Source organism: Stomoxys calcitrans, chromosome 3, assembly GCF_963082655.1.
Source record: "Stomoxys calcitrans chromosome 3, idStoCalc2.1, whole genome shotgun sequence".
NCBI lineage: Eukaryota > Metazoa > Arthropoda > Insecta > Diptera > Muscidae > Stomoxys > Stomoxys calcitrans.
In genome coordinates, this window is record NC_081554.1 from 8,514,444 (window position 1) to 8,534,232 (window position 19,789).

At 34.9% G+C, this 19,789-nt stretch overlaps 1 protein-coding gene across 4 annotated transcripts in view; it reads right to left on the reverse strand.

The window, feature by feature from the left end:
* The window catches only part of LOC106092151 (synaptotagmin 1), a 116,536-nt gene that overhangs the window by 7,285 nt on the left and 89,462 nt on the right, over positions 1-19,789 (reverse strand). For 2 of the 4 annotated variants that reach the window (XM_059364637.1, XM_059364636.1), the window contains exons 7-8: positions 6,622-6,730; positions 4,807-4,940 (exon numbers count right to left, since the gene is read on the reverse strand). In XM_059364637.1, the coding sequence (XP_059220620.1) occupies positions 4,807-4,940; positions 6,622-6,730 (243 nt within the window). Of the gene's footprint in view, positions 1-4,806; positions 4,941-6,621; positions 6,737-19,789 lie in introns of all 4 variants that reach the window. The other 2 variants (XM_059364635.1, XM_059364634.1) reach the window with 1 other exon arrangement.

Here is a 19,789-nt window from a genome sequence, read left to right on the forward strand (position 1 = left end):
TTAAAACATGCATTATTTTGTTTCTTAGGTGTTTTATGTGTCGTGCTTGCTGCTACATACCATACAATTACCGTTTAGGAAATTATTTGGTGTGGGCTTGTGTACGAATTGAGGCTTATGAATGCTTTTTTGGTTGCAATTGCCGTGATGGTTGTGTGTTAGTGAGGCAGTGATTGAGTGGGGGTGTAAAATGTAGATAGGTGTTTCCCCTAGTTTTGGAGGTAAATATTTTCTGAGTGTTGGGTGTAATGGTTGGTACATTGTTTTTTCTTTTCTTTTTTTTTGTAAAATTATTAAATGAACAATTTTCTTTTTCTTCCATTTTTTTTTTATTTTGGTGACTAACTAACAAGGCCAATTGTAAGATAAATCAGTTGCTTGGGTGTTAGGTGTTTTTTTTGCTTTAGTTTTTTTTTGTTTTTTTTTTATGGGAGAAAAGAACATTGTTCATTAAATACTGGTAAACGAAAATGTATAATATTCAATCCTAATGTTAAGATTTTTTTCCTTTCTGGGTTTTTGAGGGGGTTTAAGGGGGGCTTGGTTTTGATTTTTCCACTCTCCTACAGCTTACATAGGTCGTAGGCCTTATAAAGGCCTCTATGCAGGTATGGGGCTTTCGCATTTCTAAAGTCTAAGGTAAAGGGGATTTAGCTTTCTTTTCAAAATTTCACCAGACCAGTTGCAAGGTTTTGACTGGCTTTTATTTAGTTAGAAATAAAAATTCTTTTACAGGCCGTTTGAGGTTTTAGGTTTGTCTTCCGAAATTCCTAGAGTGTACAGCAGTAAACATTTGCGTTTGTTTACTTGATGTTATTTGTTACTGTTGTTGTTGATGTTGTTGTTATTATCAAGGTTACTGTTGTTGGTGAAGGTGTTTTCTTGGCTGTAGTAGTTACTGTTGTTGTTGTTGTGAAGGTGTTCTGTTGCATGTTTTCTTTTTTTTTTTTTGAGATATCTTTTTGTTTGGTATGGTTTTGTATCAAATCAGAAGACAGTGTCAAAACAACGAACCCCGGGGGCGTGTTTGAAGACGCTGCAGTGAGCGCTACCATGGCTGCTGGGCCATGAAAAGCTCACTGGTTGAGTTTCGTAAAAAACTGTTTTTTGGTCTCGTTAAATTATTTCTGAAGTGTTTTCTCCCAGGTGGTGAAAAAAACAAAACTCCAAAACTAAAGCAACGAGTGTAAAATTGTTAAGTGTTCTATTTGGTAAAAAAAAATTGTCTATTCATTTTTTTTTTTTGGAAACGGTACAGAGTTCTGTTCTTTGTTATTGTAATTGATTGGTAGTTGGTTATATATATATAAGTTGGTGTATGCTCTGTGTGGCATTTGAAAAGCAACATAAATTATTGTTTTGAACTTGGATTCATTACTTATGTAAATAACATCTAATTAAAGTGTAGTGTTTCATTACTACAAAACAAAATAATATCAATGCATTTTGTTGTTGTTTGTTGTTGCTGTTTAACTATAAGTTTTTGTTGTTGTTGTTTGAACAATTTTTTGTTTTAAAGGGGGCAGGTGAAGGAGCAGGTTCTAAACATTTAGGTTTTTTTTGGGGGGTTGAGGGGGTTTTTTGTTTTTTTTTTTTGAAAATTTTGCCATTACTGCAATCTAAGTTTTGAGGTAGATAACCTTTGCTTTAATAAATTTAATTTGTTCAATAATTATGTTAGCAAACCATAGAGTTAACCAAATGAAGGAAAAAATATCAATTTGAACAAATGGTAACAAAAACAAAGAAAAAGCACATCAATTTTAAAACTACCAGTAATATTTTTTATTGTATTGGGAGTGATTTTAAAGCAAAATCATAACGCCATATAATTTTGAAAGAAGTTTTTTTCTATTTGGGAAAACCAACTGACAGTGTGTTGACATAGTTGTACTCAAAAAAGAATGAAAAATTAAAAATATTCTAATTACTTTTCCGGCTGAGAAAATGAGTCTCAAATGAGTTAACATAGGAGTTAACATAGTTCAAATAGCTCCCAAACTTTAGAAGATAGTGAGGTTTTTTGGTCAGCAACAGAAAATCACCAGAATTCGTGAGTTGACCAAAGAATGCAGTGACAAAAAGTTAGTGGTTTTGGCAGATAAACTGTCAAGACAGAAAAGTTTCCTAATATTCCGCAAGGTTTCCTTATGCTTTCTATTTATCCAGAAAGCAAAAAGACTTTAGATACGAAAATTCGTATGTTTATGTTGTGCAACTAAAAGACTCAAGACACAAACCTTCAAATGTTATTAATGTTAAGCCAGAGCGAAATAGAGAGAGGAAGAGCGTTAAAAATGCGGAAAACACGCATTTAGAGACTAAAAGACTTAAGACACGAACCTGTAACTTTCGTTACGTTTTCTTATGCCTGCTATTTAAATAGAAACCAAAAGACTTAAAACACGAACTTTCCCAGCATTGGGATTCCAAAGACTTAAGACACAAACCTACAAAAGTAATTAACACAGAGAGAAAGAGAGGGTTTAAAATCGAGTATCAAGTGAGAGAACATGTAAGTACAACTCAAATGACTTAAGGCACAAACTTTCAATACATTTCTTTGTATTGGTAAATCAAAAGACTTAAGACACAAACCTACAAAAACACATAAAGACAACGGGAAAATAGAGAGAGAGAGAGAGAGAGAAAGAAGGCTTAGTATGCGGAGAACATGTATTTAGCAAACAACAGCCGTAAGACACGAAACTGCAAGTTTTGTTAGATTTTTGTATGCCTTCTATTCAGTTAGAAAACAAAAGACTTAAGGCAGCAACTTTCAATTGATTTCCATAGGTATTGATAAACTCAAAGACTTGAGACACAAACCTGCAAAGGCTATTAAGCCAGATCGAAATAGAGATAGATAGAGGGAGCGAGTGAGAGAAAGAGCTCTCTACGAATCCACAACAGCTTTAAGAAGTTCTGTAGATTTGGACCACATGTATTTAGAAAACAAAAGACTTAAGACACGAACTTTCCCAGCATTGGGATTCCATAGACTTAAGACACATACATGCAAAGGCTATTAAGCCAGATCGAAATAAAGATAGATAGAGAGAGAGAGCGCTATCTACGAATCCACAAAAGTTTTTAGATGTTCCGTAGATTTGGACATGTATTTAGAAAACAATAGACTTAAGACACGAACCTGATCCTAACTTCTATGCTTTCAGAAAACAATAGACTTAAGACACGAACCTTCTATACTTTGCGAATCTAAAGACTTAAGACATAAACCTCAAAGCTTTTAAGTCAGAGAGATGGAGTGGGTTTTTAAGACACAAACTTTTAGTACATATCTAAAATTGTAAAATCTGAAGCCTTAAGACACAAAGCCATAAAAAATGTTAAATAAGGGTGTAGAGGCGAGTCTACAGAAGTCTGTATGGGAAAACATTTATATAAAAAACAAAAGACTTTAGACCGGAACCTTCAAAATTTTGCTTAACATTGTAAACTCATGGTCTTAAGGCACAAACCAAAACAAGTTTATTGAGCCAGCCAGCTACAGGCTATTATGTGATGTTGTTTAAAATGCCTAGGAAGGATTAGCAACTTTTTAAGTCAAGCCAGACTTGTCAATACGATTTTCTAAGCTAGGCCCGAAAACTACCACCCCAATTAATTTTCCAACTCAAGTGATGGCGGTTGTGGCCGTCGATGGTCACTTTTCAATGGTTTTCATCGAGCCTGGCTTACTTGTCATAGTGGAAACCTTTTTGTAAGCTGCATTTAAATTGTGGGCACGCCATTTTTATAAGATACGTGTAAACCATGAGTAGCGATATAAGAAAATTTAACAGACAGGCGGCAGATATAAGACAATTTTAACATTGGTTGAATAGATTGTCATTCGGTAGATTATTCGTAATACCTGAGACTTAAGACACAAACCTGAACAATTTTAAAAGCATGAGACGCATACGACTTTCATAATTTCTTGTTAAACAATGAAATTACCTCTTGAACCTCTTAAACATTATCAATCCTTAAAATTGAAATATATTCCATTTTGAGTATTTCTAACAAATTAAAAATAAACGTTTTGACTTTGTAACAACTTTATAATGTAACACACTGCCTGTTGTTGTTTTTTTTTTTTGAGTAACCAAAAATATAACACAAAAAAGTTTTAAATTTTTATACACACTATAAAACATAAAATGAACTTGTATACACAAATTATAAACAATTAAGTATTTTGGTTTGTTTTTGATTTGGTGATTTTTTTTTCTGGGTAAAGCACAACATTAAAACATCAAAACATCAATTTATTATTTATAGGAACTGTTTTTGATAGATAGAATTAACCATTCCATAGGGCATGGAAAATGTCAAGTCCTTGTCCGTTTCTAAGTGGCGGGAAGGAGCTGTGTGGCTCTTTTGTATTGAGATTGTCTGGTGTTTTTGTTTTTGGGACTTTTGTTTTTACACATCACCCGTTGGGGCCAATGAGTGAGTGTGAGAAGGGACATTGTGTGAAAATCGGGGGAAGTTTTGATCGGGGGGAATAGAAATTCTCTACAAATTACAGTGTCATTTTATTCTGAGAGAGACAGACGCAGAGGGAGAGAGAGAGAGAGTTTCAGGCAGAGATAGACAGATAGAAAGAGAGTCAGACAGTTGTTTGTTCATGTATATAAAACACAGGCCTTGAGTGGGGTGGGGGGGGATTTAAGTTTTTCGGTAGTTGGTATTTTATATTTATTTTCTGGTTATTGGTAGGTAGGTGGGGTGGTTGGGTTTGTTGTATTTTTTTTTTGTAATTCTTTATATAGGATAGTATAATACATTCTCGCATACTTGTATTTGTTCAAATGGTACTTCAAATGAGAACGACTCATTATAATAGGGGTTGAGGGTGCATTTTTTGATACTTGTCTTCTTCTTTTTCAAACGTTTTCCATTTTGCATAATGGCAATTTTCACATATGGATCTATAAAAGAAAATAGAAATAAATAAAAAGAAAGAGAAAATAATAAAATATTCCATATTTTCTTCTTTTTTTGAATGGTTTTCATTTTGTTTTGTTTTGTTTGCCAAAAAACACATATTTAATACTCGTTAAATCATCATCATTTACGATTAAGGCAATATTAACTCTATTATCTTTTGGATTATATTTTAGTATTTTTTTTTTTGTTAAAATTTCAACCAACACAAAAAGTCGAATATATAATTTAAAACACAAATCGTTATATAGTTAATTGAACATTATCTGGTAAACAAGAAATTAGATCAACTTAAAAAACACCAAAAAATCAACAGAATATCAACCGAAGTATACTCAATTTCGAATAACACAAAACCAATAAAAATTTACCAAAAACGCATTTTCATTTAGATTATTTTCTCTCAAATAGTTTGTTTGTAAAAGCCTAGAAGATCTTTTTTCTCATTTATGGAGGTGGGGAGATATTTTTTGAGGCAACTTTGAAGCGCAAAATTAACACAAAAAAACAACAATAACGAAAGAGCAAAAATTGCGGAAAATTTTTACCCTGAATTAAAAAAGATAAGGAAACAAGCGTAAGTAAAAAGCCAACTACGAACACAACACAACATACACAAATACTTGGACTAAGGCTAAGGGCAACTTAAAATTTCAACGAGACACCAAGTCAGGCAGTTTGTCTTGAGGAGATCGAAAACCCTAGGGTTGTCCATTTCCTCAGGAGGGGAAAAAATTCATTCATTCCATTCACTGAGTTGCCATCAAAAAATATCATTGTAAGGCAGATATGAAAAAAATTATGTTTGATAATACATAAAAATGTCATAGGCTTTAAGAATTGGAAAAAGTTATGTTAATTATAATGAAAGCTTTTTTTTTGTAGTTGTTTTGTTAATTGATATATGATTTGGAAGTAATCATTAGCATTTGAAAGCTTTTTGTTAGAAATTTAAGAAAAAGATATTAAGCAAAAAAATTTATTTTTTTGATATTTTTGTTTTGTTTTAATATGAAAAACTAGTTTTGATAAAAAAATGATTGAGGGAAAAAATGTTAGTACTAGTTATTCTTAATTTGGAAAACTATGATAGGTTAAATTCTGATATCAATTAATTATGGGAAATACAAAAAATACTACTACTTTTAGGCACTGTCATGAGTTCAAAACGAACATTTTCGTTTTTGTCCTACTAAGACAAAAGTCTTAAAAAAGACTCTTAAAGAAAATTTGAAATGTTTCCCTTGCTTTGTAGTTTCAAATGACAAGAGGTGTAGTATTTTATAGACAAGGAAATTTAATGAAATTCCGAATTTACAGTATTTTTTAGTAAGAGTTTCTTGTTGTTTCTCAAGCTTAAAGAACTCATCAAAGTGCCTTTTTTATATCAATTATTATATTTTGCTTTATGTTATACATATAATAATAAAACCTATAATTACTTTTATATATGCACATTTAATTAGATCAATTAATTCCAAAAAGAATCAACTCAAACTAAAAGTTTATAAAAATATGAATAAAAAAGTTTTCTTTTTTTTCTTCTTTGCGTTAAACACAAAATACTGCGTAAAACACATACTGACATACATACACACATAGGCAAAAATATGTAAAAGCATAAAACCAAATTATCACAATATTTTGGCTTCCAAAATTTATTACCAGACAATCCACCAACGTCCATCTTCTTTAGATTCTTAGCCTCCAAGATGACAACGGTTAACTTGCCAGCCGTCGGTACATAACGCAGTGAGAAGCAGATGTCACCAAGCTTTTCCTGTAGTTTTTTTTTTCATTAGTTTTATAAATAAACACAAAAGGCACACAACAAAGGGAAGAGAAGAAAGTACACCCACAAGAATTAGTAAAATATTTCTCAACTATGTTAGTTAGTTGTAACATAATAATAACACAAAAAACATAGACATGTATCGTTGTCATAGTAATTATATAGGAAATTAATTAATCCTGTTTTGGTTTTTTTTTTGCATTTGTATATATTCTACACAAGTATTGTTTTGTTTGTTTGTTTGTTTTTTTCTTTTATTAATAGTTTTAATTGTTTCGTGGTGTCCATCAAACATTTAATAGGTTTATGTTGTTTTTTTAATTTTAAATCCATTAAACAAAATTACTTTGAGTTGCGTACATAATAAGTAAGTTTTATAGCTAGTATTAGGGTACAGTACAGTTATCTCAATAGATTTATAGAGTTGAAAGCAGTCCATGGTACTAAATCTGCAAGGTAAAATGTTAACCGAAAAATATATCTACCATAAATGCAGAAAAAAAAGTACATCATCATAAATAATAACTAAAAGTAAATAAAATGAATTTGAACAAGTAAAAAGGCGTTAAGTTCGGCTGGGCCGAACTTTGGATACCCACTACCTCGGGTGTATATGTAAACCGCCTTCCATCAAAATCCGGTGAAAATTTAATACCTTATGTCCCATAACAGTTATATCGAAATATGATTCGATTTGGACCAAATACTAATAAGTACAAGCTACTGCTCAATTGTGTGTAACAAAATATTTGTCCTTTTAGTAGCTATATCGAAAAATAAACCGATCTGAACCATGTACAACATGGATGTCGAAAAGCCTTACATAAGTCTATGTGTCAAATTTTAGTTAAATCGGATTATAAATGCGCATTTTGTGGGGTCAAGACTTTAAATCGAGATATCGATCTATGTGGCAGCTATATCCAAATTTTGATCGATCTATACCAAATTGCGGAAATATATGGAGGGGCTTAACTTAACTCTCTGTCCCAAATTTCAGCTACATTGGATAATAAATGAGTCTTTTATGGGCTCAAAACATTGAATCGAGAGATCGGTCTATATGGCAGCAATATCCAAATCTGGACCTATCTGGGCCAAATTGACGAAGGATGTCGAATGGCCTAACACAACTCACTGTCCCAAATTGCGGCGACATCGGACAATAAATGCGCACTTTATGGTCCAAATCCTAAAACCCAGAGATCGATCTATATGGCAGGTATATCCAAATCTGCACCCATCCGTGCCATAATGCAGAAGTATATCAAGGGGCTTAACTTAAATCACTGTCCCAAATTTCGGCGACATCGGACAATACATGCGCCTTTAATACGCCTAAGACCCTAAATCGGAGGATAGGTCTATATGGCAGCTATATCCAAATCTGGACCGATCTGGGCCAAATTGACGAAGAATGTCGAATGGCCTAACACAACTCACTGCCCAAAATTTCAGCAAAATCGGATAATAAATGTGGCTTTTATGGGCCTAAGACCCCAAATCGGAGGATCGGTCTGTATGGTAGCAATATCCAAATCTGAACCGATCTGGGCCAAATTGACATGGATGTCGAAGGGCCTAGCACAACTCACTGTCCCAAATTTCAGCAAAATCAGATAATAAATGTGGCTTTTATGGGCCTAAGACCCTAAATGGGCGGAGCGGTCTATATGGCAGCTATATCCAAATCTGAACCAATCTTTGCCAAATTGACGGAGGATGTCGAAGGGACTAACACAACACACTATACCAAATTTCAGCAAAATTAGATAATAAATGTGGCTTTTATTGACATAAGACCCTAAATCGGAGGATCGGTCTATATGGGGGCTATATCAAGATATAGTCCGATATAGCCCATCTTCGAATTTAACCTGCTTATGGACAAAAAAAGAATCTGTGCAAAGTTTCAGCTCAGCAATATTTTTATTTTTGAAGACTGTGGCGTGATTTCAACAGACGGACAGACGGACGGACATGTCCAGATTTTTACGCTGATCAAGAATGTATATACTTTACAGGGTCGGAAATGGATATTTCGATGTGTTGCAAACGGAATGATAAAATAAATATACCCCCATCCTTCGGTGGTGGGTATAAAAAGCTATCAATAAAGGTCTTTATATATGCTGTGATGTAAATATTCTTCGTAACTAAGACTTAGGAAGAAATTTGAAATAATTTAAATATTGTATATTTTTTTAAGTCGATTCATCGTTCATTTATCTGAAACAGAACCAAGCGGCGGAAAGAGTTGTGCAGCAGGCCTTCTAAAATATCGCTGAAAATTGGCCTCTTTTTCTTTATTCTTATTAGAATGTCTTAAATTAAAAAAAAGATTGTTCAATTGTTTCTGCTTTTTTATTGTTCATTGTTTTTACATTTAAATGTTTTTGTTTTTTTATTTAACTCTATTTTTTTACCATTTTTTTATATTAGTTCCACCTTTACTTTTTGCCGCCATTGGGGTTTGAGCATGGGTCCTCTATTCAGATGCCCGTCTAACTCAGCCAACCAAAATTGCAAATTTTGCCCATGAACATTCCACTAAGGAACAGGGGCAAACTTCTCACTTATCAATGAGTGCAGTGCGATTTAAGTTTAAGCTCAATGATAAGTGACCTCCTTTTTATAGCCGAGTCCGAAGGGTGTGCCGCAGTGTGACACCTCTTTTGAAGAGAAGTTTTACATGGCATAGTACCTCACAAATGTTGCCAGCAATAGGAGTGGAAAACCACAGCTGACAATTTTTTCTGATGGTCTCGCCAGGATTCGAACCCAGGCGTTCAGCGTCATAGACGGACATGCTAACCTCTGCGCAACTCAGCCAACCACTTGTTTATAATGAGCGCGGATAAAGGTAAACGAAAACAATTGCCTATTTTTGGAACAAACAGCATCGTCCTTTGCTTCCGACGTCAGTCGTCATATTTTGCCTTATCTTGTAAAGCAGTTATGAATTTGAGTTTACTCTTACTCTTTGTGCTTGGATTGAACACACACCCAACATATTGTTCATGTGTAAAGTATTGAGCCCATAAAAGGAGCAACTTCAACCGATTTCAATTAAATTTTAAACAGTGAAGTTTGGTAGACATCTTTTTTCCCGAAATAGAGAATTGAGCCCATAAAATGAGCAATTTTTTTTCGATTTCAATTAAATTTCAAAACTCAGGTAGACATATACATCTTTTTGTTGAATGTGTTCCAGATCGAATCATATTTGATTATATTGTAGTTGCCATATACGCCGATCTCTCGATATAAAGATTTGAGCCCATAATAGGAGCATTTTTTATCAGATTTCAATGAAAATCGAAACAGTGAGTTTGCCTACACGAAGAAACTTGAGGCTAATAGGCTTCGCTAATAGACTTTTGAGGCAAATAAACTTCGCCGCGGCAAAGAACATCGTAGTTAGCAGCACCAGATTCCAACCTCGAAGGATTCACACGCCCACATGGCTATCACCCGATCGAAACACGTTGTGATAGATGGAAGGCATTCAATCAGCGTATTAGATGAACGATCGATCCGAAGGGCGAACATCGATTCGGATCATTGCCTTGTTGCAGCAAAGTTTCGCACCCGCCTTAGTGGCAAGAAACGTATGTACAGGAAGCCTCCCCCAAAGAACCCATGGTATGAGAGACGTACGATCTGACACTACACGGAAGCTGGACATTGAAAAGCTGCAAACACAACAGATGACAGCGGCATACTCCACTCAACTGAACCAACTACTTGATGAAAGCACTCCTGCTCCCGATGATATAATGGCGTAGTGTCAATCCATTTGCCCGCTGCGAAATCCGTAATTAGGTACCAAAAGCGTTCCACAAGAAATCCCTTGGTAGGACCAAAGAGGAACCCTGCAATCAGTAGCAACGCTACAGATGAAGGAGAAGCATCGGGAGAAAAGGTGAGAGGAGAATCGCCTACTCAGCAGAAAGAAAAAGAAAGTGGAAAGGCATGTGTGTGAGCAACTTGAGATGTACAGGAGTCAGAATGAAATCCGAAAATGTTATCAAAGAATCAAACAATAAACCGGTGGCTTTGATACAGGCACATTATCCTGCGGAGACAAAGAAGGATATCTGGTAACCGACACAGATAGCGTGCTGAGGATACGGAAAGAACCTTTTAAACAGCTGCTAGTGTCCGACGCTGACAGCGAAAAGGATACCACACAGAATCAATCCCTGATGATGGTATAGAATATTTACCTCCTAGTCAGAATGTGGTCCAAATAGCTGTGACGCTACTGAAGAACAACAAGGCTGCAGGAGCCGATGGGTGGCCCGATGAACTATTTAAGACCGGAGGCGACACGCTGATAAGGCATATGCATCAGCTAATCTGCGCAATCTGGCTAGAAGAACGCATACCCGATGATTGGAACTTAAGCGGAATATAGCTTGATATAACTCACAAGTAAAGCGTATTTACTTTCTCACCATACCAAGAAGTCGTACGGATCCGATATCACAAACACCAAAAGTTTCAAAATCGAAGGCTTCTAGCTTAATCCGTTTCGTTTAAGCCTTAATCAAAAGATAGCCACTACAAACTATACAAAATAGTTAGACGTCATGTTTGCTCGTTGATCACGAAAACTATTACAGAAAGCTAATGTAAACCTAAAATTTTTAAGACACTATTATATGCATTCTACAATACCACATGCCACAATACCGCAGTGGATCATTCCATTTGGGCGATAAAGTAAATTAAAATTAATTAATGTTAATATGGCAATTCACTCCTCTAACCCTGTTATTATCCTATTTTATGTTCTTTAAGATCATTTTGAAGCGTATCAAGGTCTACACACTTACAGATTTAGTACCATTTGCTTAGTTTTGTATAGTTGTGGTTTGTTTCACAAGTTGCAACTAATATCGCATAGAAATCAATTTGGATGTAGCTTAGTTGAAAATACACAATTGAAACTGCTGCAGTTTAAGACAACATCGACAACATTTAGAGTAGAGTGGTAGTAGTACGAAATATTATTAAGTAGAACAAAAATAAAACAATATACCATAGATTACGAATTTATGGGTTTATACATATATCGATCAAAAGGATATCTGAGGGATATTCTTGCGGCAGACAGATAAGTATTTGATTACTTTGTTTATTACTTTCTTCAAATTATCTTTCTTTGGTATTGGTCACACAAACATCGATCATTAATTACGTATACTAAACACAAAATATTAGAAAAGAAAAATCGAAAGAAAAACAGAAACATAAATCAAGACTTCTTCAAAAAAAAAAAATCACATCAATTCATTTCAATACGTGACACGTCGCTGTGGTCCGAGAGCTTCGATTATAAAAAAAATTATTTCAAAACAAAATTCAAAAACAGTTGCTTTTGTTTTATAAAAATTGTTATAAAAACAAAACAAAGTAAATTATTACAAAAAACATAACATAACGTAACGTAACGTAACGCAATGCAACACATTGATTAACAACATAGAGACAACGAAAAAATCGAAAATCATTAAAAAAACACAGAAGTACTTTGAAACAAAGTTTGATTTGTTTGTTTTGGTTTGGTTTGGGTTTTGTTGTGTGATTGGTTCTTTGTTGTTGGTTTTGTAGTTTACTGGTTGTTGGTTGGTTGGTTGGTTGGTTTGTTTAGTAGATTTGTTTTGCTGGTCGTTTGTGTGGTCTCTAGAACTTACACTAACTGTTTGCGTAGTTACTTGTATTTAGTTGGTACGTTAATACTGCAGTTTTGCTTACACCCAGCTCAAAATTTAATATCAATTTTTGTGTGTGTTTATTTGTTTTGTTTTTTTTTTTTTAAAACACCACTTTTCTTGTGCTCTGGAATTGCTGAACAAAAATCAAAAACACATGATCACTGTCATAGCAACTCATTTTCGTGGTGGGGGGGTCTAATCAATGAATTCTCTCAGTTTTTCATGTTGTTCTAAGCAATTTTTTCGATGGCTAGAGAAGCGTCTAACACTGTTCGTTTTAAAAAGTTTAGTTTAAATACTAAATAATTATTAAGACATGTTAAGAAGGAAATTGAATTGAATGAAACGGAAAATTAAAAAAGAAAAACTTATTGTTGATGTTACAATTGTGTTAGGAGGTAATAAAATTGTAAATTTGGTTTTGTTAATTTAAGGTAATTTCAAGCTCTAGTTATATATGTTATAAAAAAGAAGTATTGCATACCATAGACTTTAAAAAAGTAGTATAGGAAAAATTCTTTTGTTTAATTCATATTACAGATGAAAAAATTCAAAGGAAATCTTTAAGGAATAAAAACAAACAATGAAATTATGCTTAGAATTAAGGTTAAACCCTTGGAAGGTATACCATCGATGTGGAGTTGATAGAAAATTTGGTTGTTGTTGATGTGGTATGTGTGTGTTTTTTTTTTTGGATATATACAATATGATTCGAGGGGGTGTTTTGCAAAATTATTAATTTAGAATTTGGCCTTATGAGAGGATAGATGGTGACTTTAGTCCGAAGGTTACTTGAAAATCCCCAGATATGAATTTTCAATGAAAATTTGTTATTCCCTGCGCTTTCTTCTAGTTTCATACAGTCAAATTCGAACATAATAATTTTGCAAAAAAAATTCCCTACAAATATACAAAAGGATGCATTGAAGTTGAGAACAGATATTTTAAACAGTACACATAAAAATGTCTAGGAAACGTCTATCATGCCTGATTTGTTGTGTGCTTTGAATTTCAAAAAGTAACCCTACAAAATTTCCGTCAGGATTTCCGTGCTGCTCACAAAATTGTTCTCCATTCTATGTCCCTATAGTATCCAAACAATGAGATAGGAAATATTCCAACGACTGGCATCTTCCCCACATAGCCTAGTCTTCCCATGACCTCCATAGGATTTTCGTCGTCCTTTCGAAAGTTTTACTGTCCCACGGAGCTATATGCCGCGTCCGCCTATGACGCCGGAAGCCAGGATTCTAATCCTGGCGAGAACATCAGAAAAAATTGTCAGCGGTGGTTTTTTCCTCCTAATGCTGGTAACATTTGTGAGGTGCTATGCAATGTAAAACTTCCACTCCACTCTCCACTGTCGCACAGCGGCACGCCGTTCGGGCTCGGCTATTAAAAAGGCGGTCCCTTATCATAGAGCTTAAACTTGAATCGAAGAGCACTTATTGATATGTCAGTGAAGTTTGCCCCTGTTCCTTAGTGGAATGTTCATGGGCAAATTTACATTTGCTGTGCTACATGCGCTCTCATCGCCCTCGGACTGTTTCACCCTGAAAGGCTTCACATTCTTCTTATTGATGACAGTCCCCAGTCCTCTCATACAGCCAAGTTGTCTGCCTTCTCAATCCACAGCAGCCAAATGATTCGTATTTTGCCATTAGATGTTAATCTCCTTCTTACACTCTCAGACCGTCCGTGACCTTACCGCCCTGATTATTTTAGATCTAATGGCCGGCTTACTATCTGTAAAACCCCGTTTACTCTGCTCTTTAAATCCGGATTTAATGGCTCGATCATCTGTTTACCATTTATAAAATCAGCTGGCGAGAGCTTTAAATCAGGATTAAATAAGCAGTGTAAGTGGGATTTAAAGATGTTCACCCTCGACGTCCCCGCGTTAAGACCTTAACACAACACGCTTTTTGTGATCGCCCAGATTTCCGCCTGCAGGACCGTGTTATGGTCAGGAAACCGTAAACATCACTCAGTCTCTGGGTCCCCAATGGAAACGCTCAGGCCTCTTCTGGCCTCTAGCTTTGATCCTTGAACTACCACATACCAATACCCGAATTCTGGCAAAGATCCATTAATTAAACTTCGAGTTGCTTCATCACGCAACTTATTTGCCAGATTTAGCTACCTCGGTTTATTATAGGGAGGTATACTAATATCGTCATTCCGTTTTGTATATAGTATGTATATAGTCTTGATAATCATGATATTTTAAGTCGATCTAGCCATACTCGTCCGCCTGACCGTCTATCTGTTCGTCTGGGGAAAGAACGCTAACTTTGGAAGGGATTGTAAATGTGTCATATCAGTTTATGTTTTGATATTGCTCTCATATAAACCGGTATCTCGATTTGACTTATTGTTCAATAGAGGGCGCAATTATTATCCGAAATTTTATTCTATGACATTTAACAGATACGTTATGAATGGTCCGAATCGGTCCAAAACCTTATATAGCTTCCATAAAAACCCATCTCTCGATAATACTTCTTGAGCCTCTAGAGGGCGTAATTCTTATCCGAATTGGACGACTTTTCACAACGATCTTCGATTTAAGGTTTTGGTTCCGATTCCTCTATTTAAGGTTTTGGACATATAAAAGGCGCATTTATTGTCCGATGTCGCCAAAATTTGGGATAGTGACTTAAGTTATTGCCGTCGACAGATTTCTGCAATATGGCCCACATTGGTTCAGATTTGGATATAGCTGCCATATAGACCGATATCTCGATTTAAGGTCTTAGGCCCATAAAAGGCGCATTTATTGTCCGATTTCGCCGAAATTTGGGACAGTGAGTTGCGTTAGGCTCTTCGAAAAATGTCTGCAGTGTGGCGAAGATCGGTCCAGATTTGGATATAGCTGCCATATAGACCGATCTCTCGATTTAAGGTCTTGGACCAATAAAAAGTGCATTTATTGTCCGATGTCGCCTAAATTTGGAGCAGTGAGTTGCGTTAGGCTCTTCGAAAACTTTCTGCAATTGGCACATATCGGTCCAAATTTGGATATAGCTGCCATATAGACCGATCTCTCGATTTAAGGTTTGGGGTCCATAAAATGCGCATTTATTGGCCGATTTTGCTGAAATTTCGAACAGTGAGTTGTGTAAGGCCTTTTGATATTGCTTTCAATTTGACCCAGATCAGTTCAGGTTTGGATATAGCTGCCATGTAGACCGATCGCTCGATTTAAAGTCTTGGCCCCATAGTAGGAACATTTATAATCCATTTTCGCTGAAATTTGACACAATGACTTATGTTAGGCTTTTCGACGTCCGTATCGGTCTGTATATGGGTATGGCTACCAGAAAACCAATATTTGCCCTACCAAATTGGGGCTAAGGGGGCATAAAATATGAATTTTTCACGGCATTATTACGAAAGTGGTCTACATATATAGCCGAGGTGGTGGGTATCCAAAGTTCGGCCCGGCTTTACTTAAGACCTTTTTACTTGTTTTAACATATTTTTATATATGTATATCTATGTTATGATTCTATTTTCAATAATGTAGTATATGTATACCCATTTCACTGCTACATTGTGTAAATTTCCTAATTTGTTCTATAGCACCACTATATTTATGTACTGTTTAAAATATCTGTGACAATTGGAAACTTAGTTTTCACCACATCCTTATATTCAAAAATGCATTCGTATAAAATCTTAAATTCAATTACTGGGTATAGAGTTGCACCTCTTGCACATTCAAACCAAGAATTTATGCAAATTGTTAATATTGTATGTAGATTTGGTTTTTTTTCAATATTTATTAGGGAGGATTTTCAACTACTTATGGTAGGTATTAAAAAAATATTTGGAAAAAATCACTTATGAAAACTTACCCACAAATTGAGATTGGAGTGAGAATTTTTTTCTGAATGTTAAGTGTTGAATGTTTACGAGTATGTTTGAACAAAAGTGAATATAAAAAAAATACTGAAAAATAAACTATAAAGAGATCAAAGCTTAAAGAAAAATATAAAACGAAAACAAACTCAGAAATAGATTTTAAACGTTTAGAACAAGGAATGACATTCATAATAAAAAAAGTATGGGGGGAATCCCATATTGTAAGTTTTTTCTGGAGAGAGAGAGATATAGAGTGATGGGAAACATATCGAAGCTGCTCTTTCATAGGGTTTAAGCATAAATATAAAACAATAAAAAAACGCAAAACAAATAATAATTTCAAACGAAAAAAACATAAATATCAAGCAGTTAGTAATGTTATTTTTTGGTATAAATTTAAAGTTAATAATTTAGCACATCATTCATACATATACACACACAAGAGCTATATGTGTTGGATCATTGAGAGTTATTTGGTAAAAATTTTCTATCAAAATTATGCATTTTGTTACAACATCAATTAACGAATTTCATTGTCTTTACGAATAGCCAATTTGAGTTTGAGGCGCCTCTACCGCAACAAGAGTTATGGCGCCATGTTTATGTATTTAAAAAATTCAAAACATCAATTAACATAAATAACCACGAATAGGAAGGAATAAACAAAACAAAGAGAGAATACAAAAAATAATGGTAAACAGTTTCAAATACAAAATACCAACAGAACGAGATAACGAACGGAAAAAACATTTTGAATTGGTTATTCGTTACTTTTCTTCTTCTTCCTTTTCATCTAAACTCAGGTACTTACATGTTCCGTTTACAACACACACATACACAGTCGATCAGTGAGACAGAGAAAGAGATTGAGATTGAGCGAGTAATCGTGAGTGGTGAGCACAGCGTTGACGAATTTTGAATCGAGTTTTTTTTTTTGATTTTGAGTTCGATATTCGATTGGTTGATTTTTTCAATATTTGTTTTTTTTTTTTTTTGATTTTGAAGAATGATTTTCGAATATACACAAATATTTTTTCAGATGTCATGAACGATTTTTTTCGTTTTTTGTTTTTTTGAAATTAAAGTTGTTTTGTTTTTCGATTAGAGCGTTACATTGTTTTTTTTTTTTGGGTTTTCATACGAAATTAGAGAAAAAATATATGAAGAATAAAAAGATTAAAAAATGCTTTTTTGCTGTTTTTTTTTTTTTTTTTGATATATACTATAGTAAAAAATTATTTAAAAAACAAGGACGAGATATGAGTGGTTTGATTTGATTTAATAGAAATTGCTGATGGTTGTTTTTTTCATTTTGATGATTAGATTTGATTTTAGGTGAAATGTATGTCTGTCACATAGTTAAGTAGGATGGTAACGATTTTTTTTTTGGTTGCTTTAGCTGCAATAGTTTGAAATAAATGATTTATATGCTTTTTTCTCTTCTAAATAAATTTTGGCAAAGAAAAAAATATATATGTATTTTGGAAAATTTTGAATTTTTTTTAGAAAAAGTTTTGAAGTAAGCTTTTAGCATGCACAGTTTTGAGATCTTGCTGTAATGTAATGTGTTATTTTTTCATGAATCATCAATTGAAGATTTCTATGTGTTGTAGTAGTGTTGCGATTGTTCATGGTGTCTATGTGATTAAAGGTGGAACATGTAGTGTGTTGCAATGGGAGTAGGTAGTCATTGATAATAGCTTTGTTGAATGTGGAAAACTTTCAGATCTTACACCTATTAACGTGAGGCAGCCACTGCGGCTATGAGACTTAAGGCGATGAGAGAATGGATTGAGGATGGAAGGAAGGGAAGAGGTTTCTGGTCGGATACCTAAGACGACACTTGAGGTCGAGTGCGAGGTGCTGCAGCCACGGAACCCTAGTATTGCCGTTTGGTAGATCATGTTATACAGATGGATCAAAGCTAGGGGACAGAGTGGGTCTTAGAGTGTACAGAGGGACTGAGATCTGTTTTAGACTGCCTGACCATAATACGTTTCTGCAGACAAAGATCCGGTGATCACGGAATGCGTGAGGACAGTAAAATGGCCATAAGGGCAATAATAATCAGAACGGTAATGTCACGAACAGTCTTGCAGTATAAGAATGAGATTAACGTCTTCTCTGAGGATGGCACAATCCGCATCGTTTGGGTCCCGGGCCATAATGAAGTTAGGGGGAATGAAGGGCAGTCGATTTGATAGTGAAGGGCAAAGAACTGCCGTCGATAAACTTGGTTAACTTGACGCCTTTCGGGTCGATGCAGTCTGATTTAAGTGCGTGGGCGACAAACGACATGTAACACTGTGGAACAGCGAAACAATCGGTAGAACGGTAAAAATCTAATGGGGTGTTCTGGATCGTGGGAGGACAAGGCTATTACTGAAAGGAAATAAAAAGGGGGTCAGTACAGCTTTTTGTATCATAACGGGACACATAGAAGTACGAGCTCACTTATGCAAAAGTGATGCGGCAAGTGATGGTATGTGTAAGGCGTGTGGGGAAGATAACGCGACGTTGGAGCATTTCCTATGCCAGTGCCCGCCTTTCGCGGCTAAAAGACATCGGTACTTAGGTGGGGACACGATACCAGACATGAACCAACTTATAGGAGTGGTATGGAAAACAATTAAGGATTTTGTAAGTAGCACGAAATTCCTAGCTTTAAATTTTCTTTTTTGAAGTTACTTTTTAGTTTTTTTATACCCACCACCGTAAGATAGGGGGTATATTCATTTAGTCATTCCATTGTCATTACATCGAAATATCGATTTCCGATCCCACAAAGGATATATATTTCGGATCGTCGTAAAATTCTAAGACGATTTAACGATGTCCGTGTGTCTGTCCGTCTGTCTGTTGTAATCACTCTGGAGCCTTAATAAATTGAGATATTGAGCTGAAATTTGGCACAGATACGTCTTTTTGATGCACGCTAGTTAAGTTCTTGAACGGGCCAAATCGGACCATATTTGGATATAGCTGCTATATAGACTGAATTTCCGATAAAGGGTTCATAAAAACTTTATTTTTCATCCTTTTTTGCTGAAACTTGAAATAGTGAGTAGTTTAAGGCTTCCCGACAACTGATCCAAATATGGTTCAGATCAAACTATATAGACCGATCTCCCGATAAAGGATATAAAGGTCATAAAAGCTTTATTTATTACCCGATTTCGCTGAAATTTAAAACAGTGGGTTACTTTAGCCTCCCGTCATCTGAAGTAAAAATAGTTTAGATCGGACTATATTTAGATATGGCTACCATATGGACCGATCTCCCGATAAAGGGTCTGAAGACCTTAAAAGCTTTATTTATTATCCGATTTCGCTGAAATTTGCAACAGTGGGCTATTTTAGCCTCCCGTCATCTGACTTAAATATGGTTCAGATTGGACTATATTTAGATATAGCTGCCATATAGACCGTTCTCCCGATAGAGGGTCTGAAG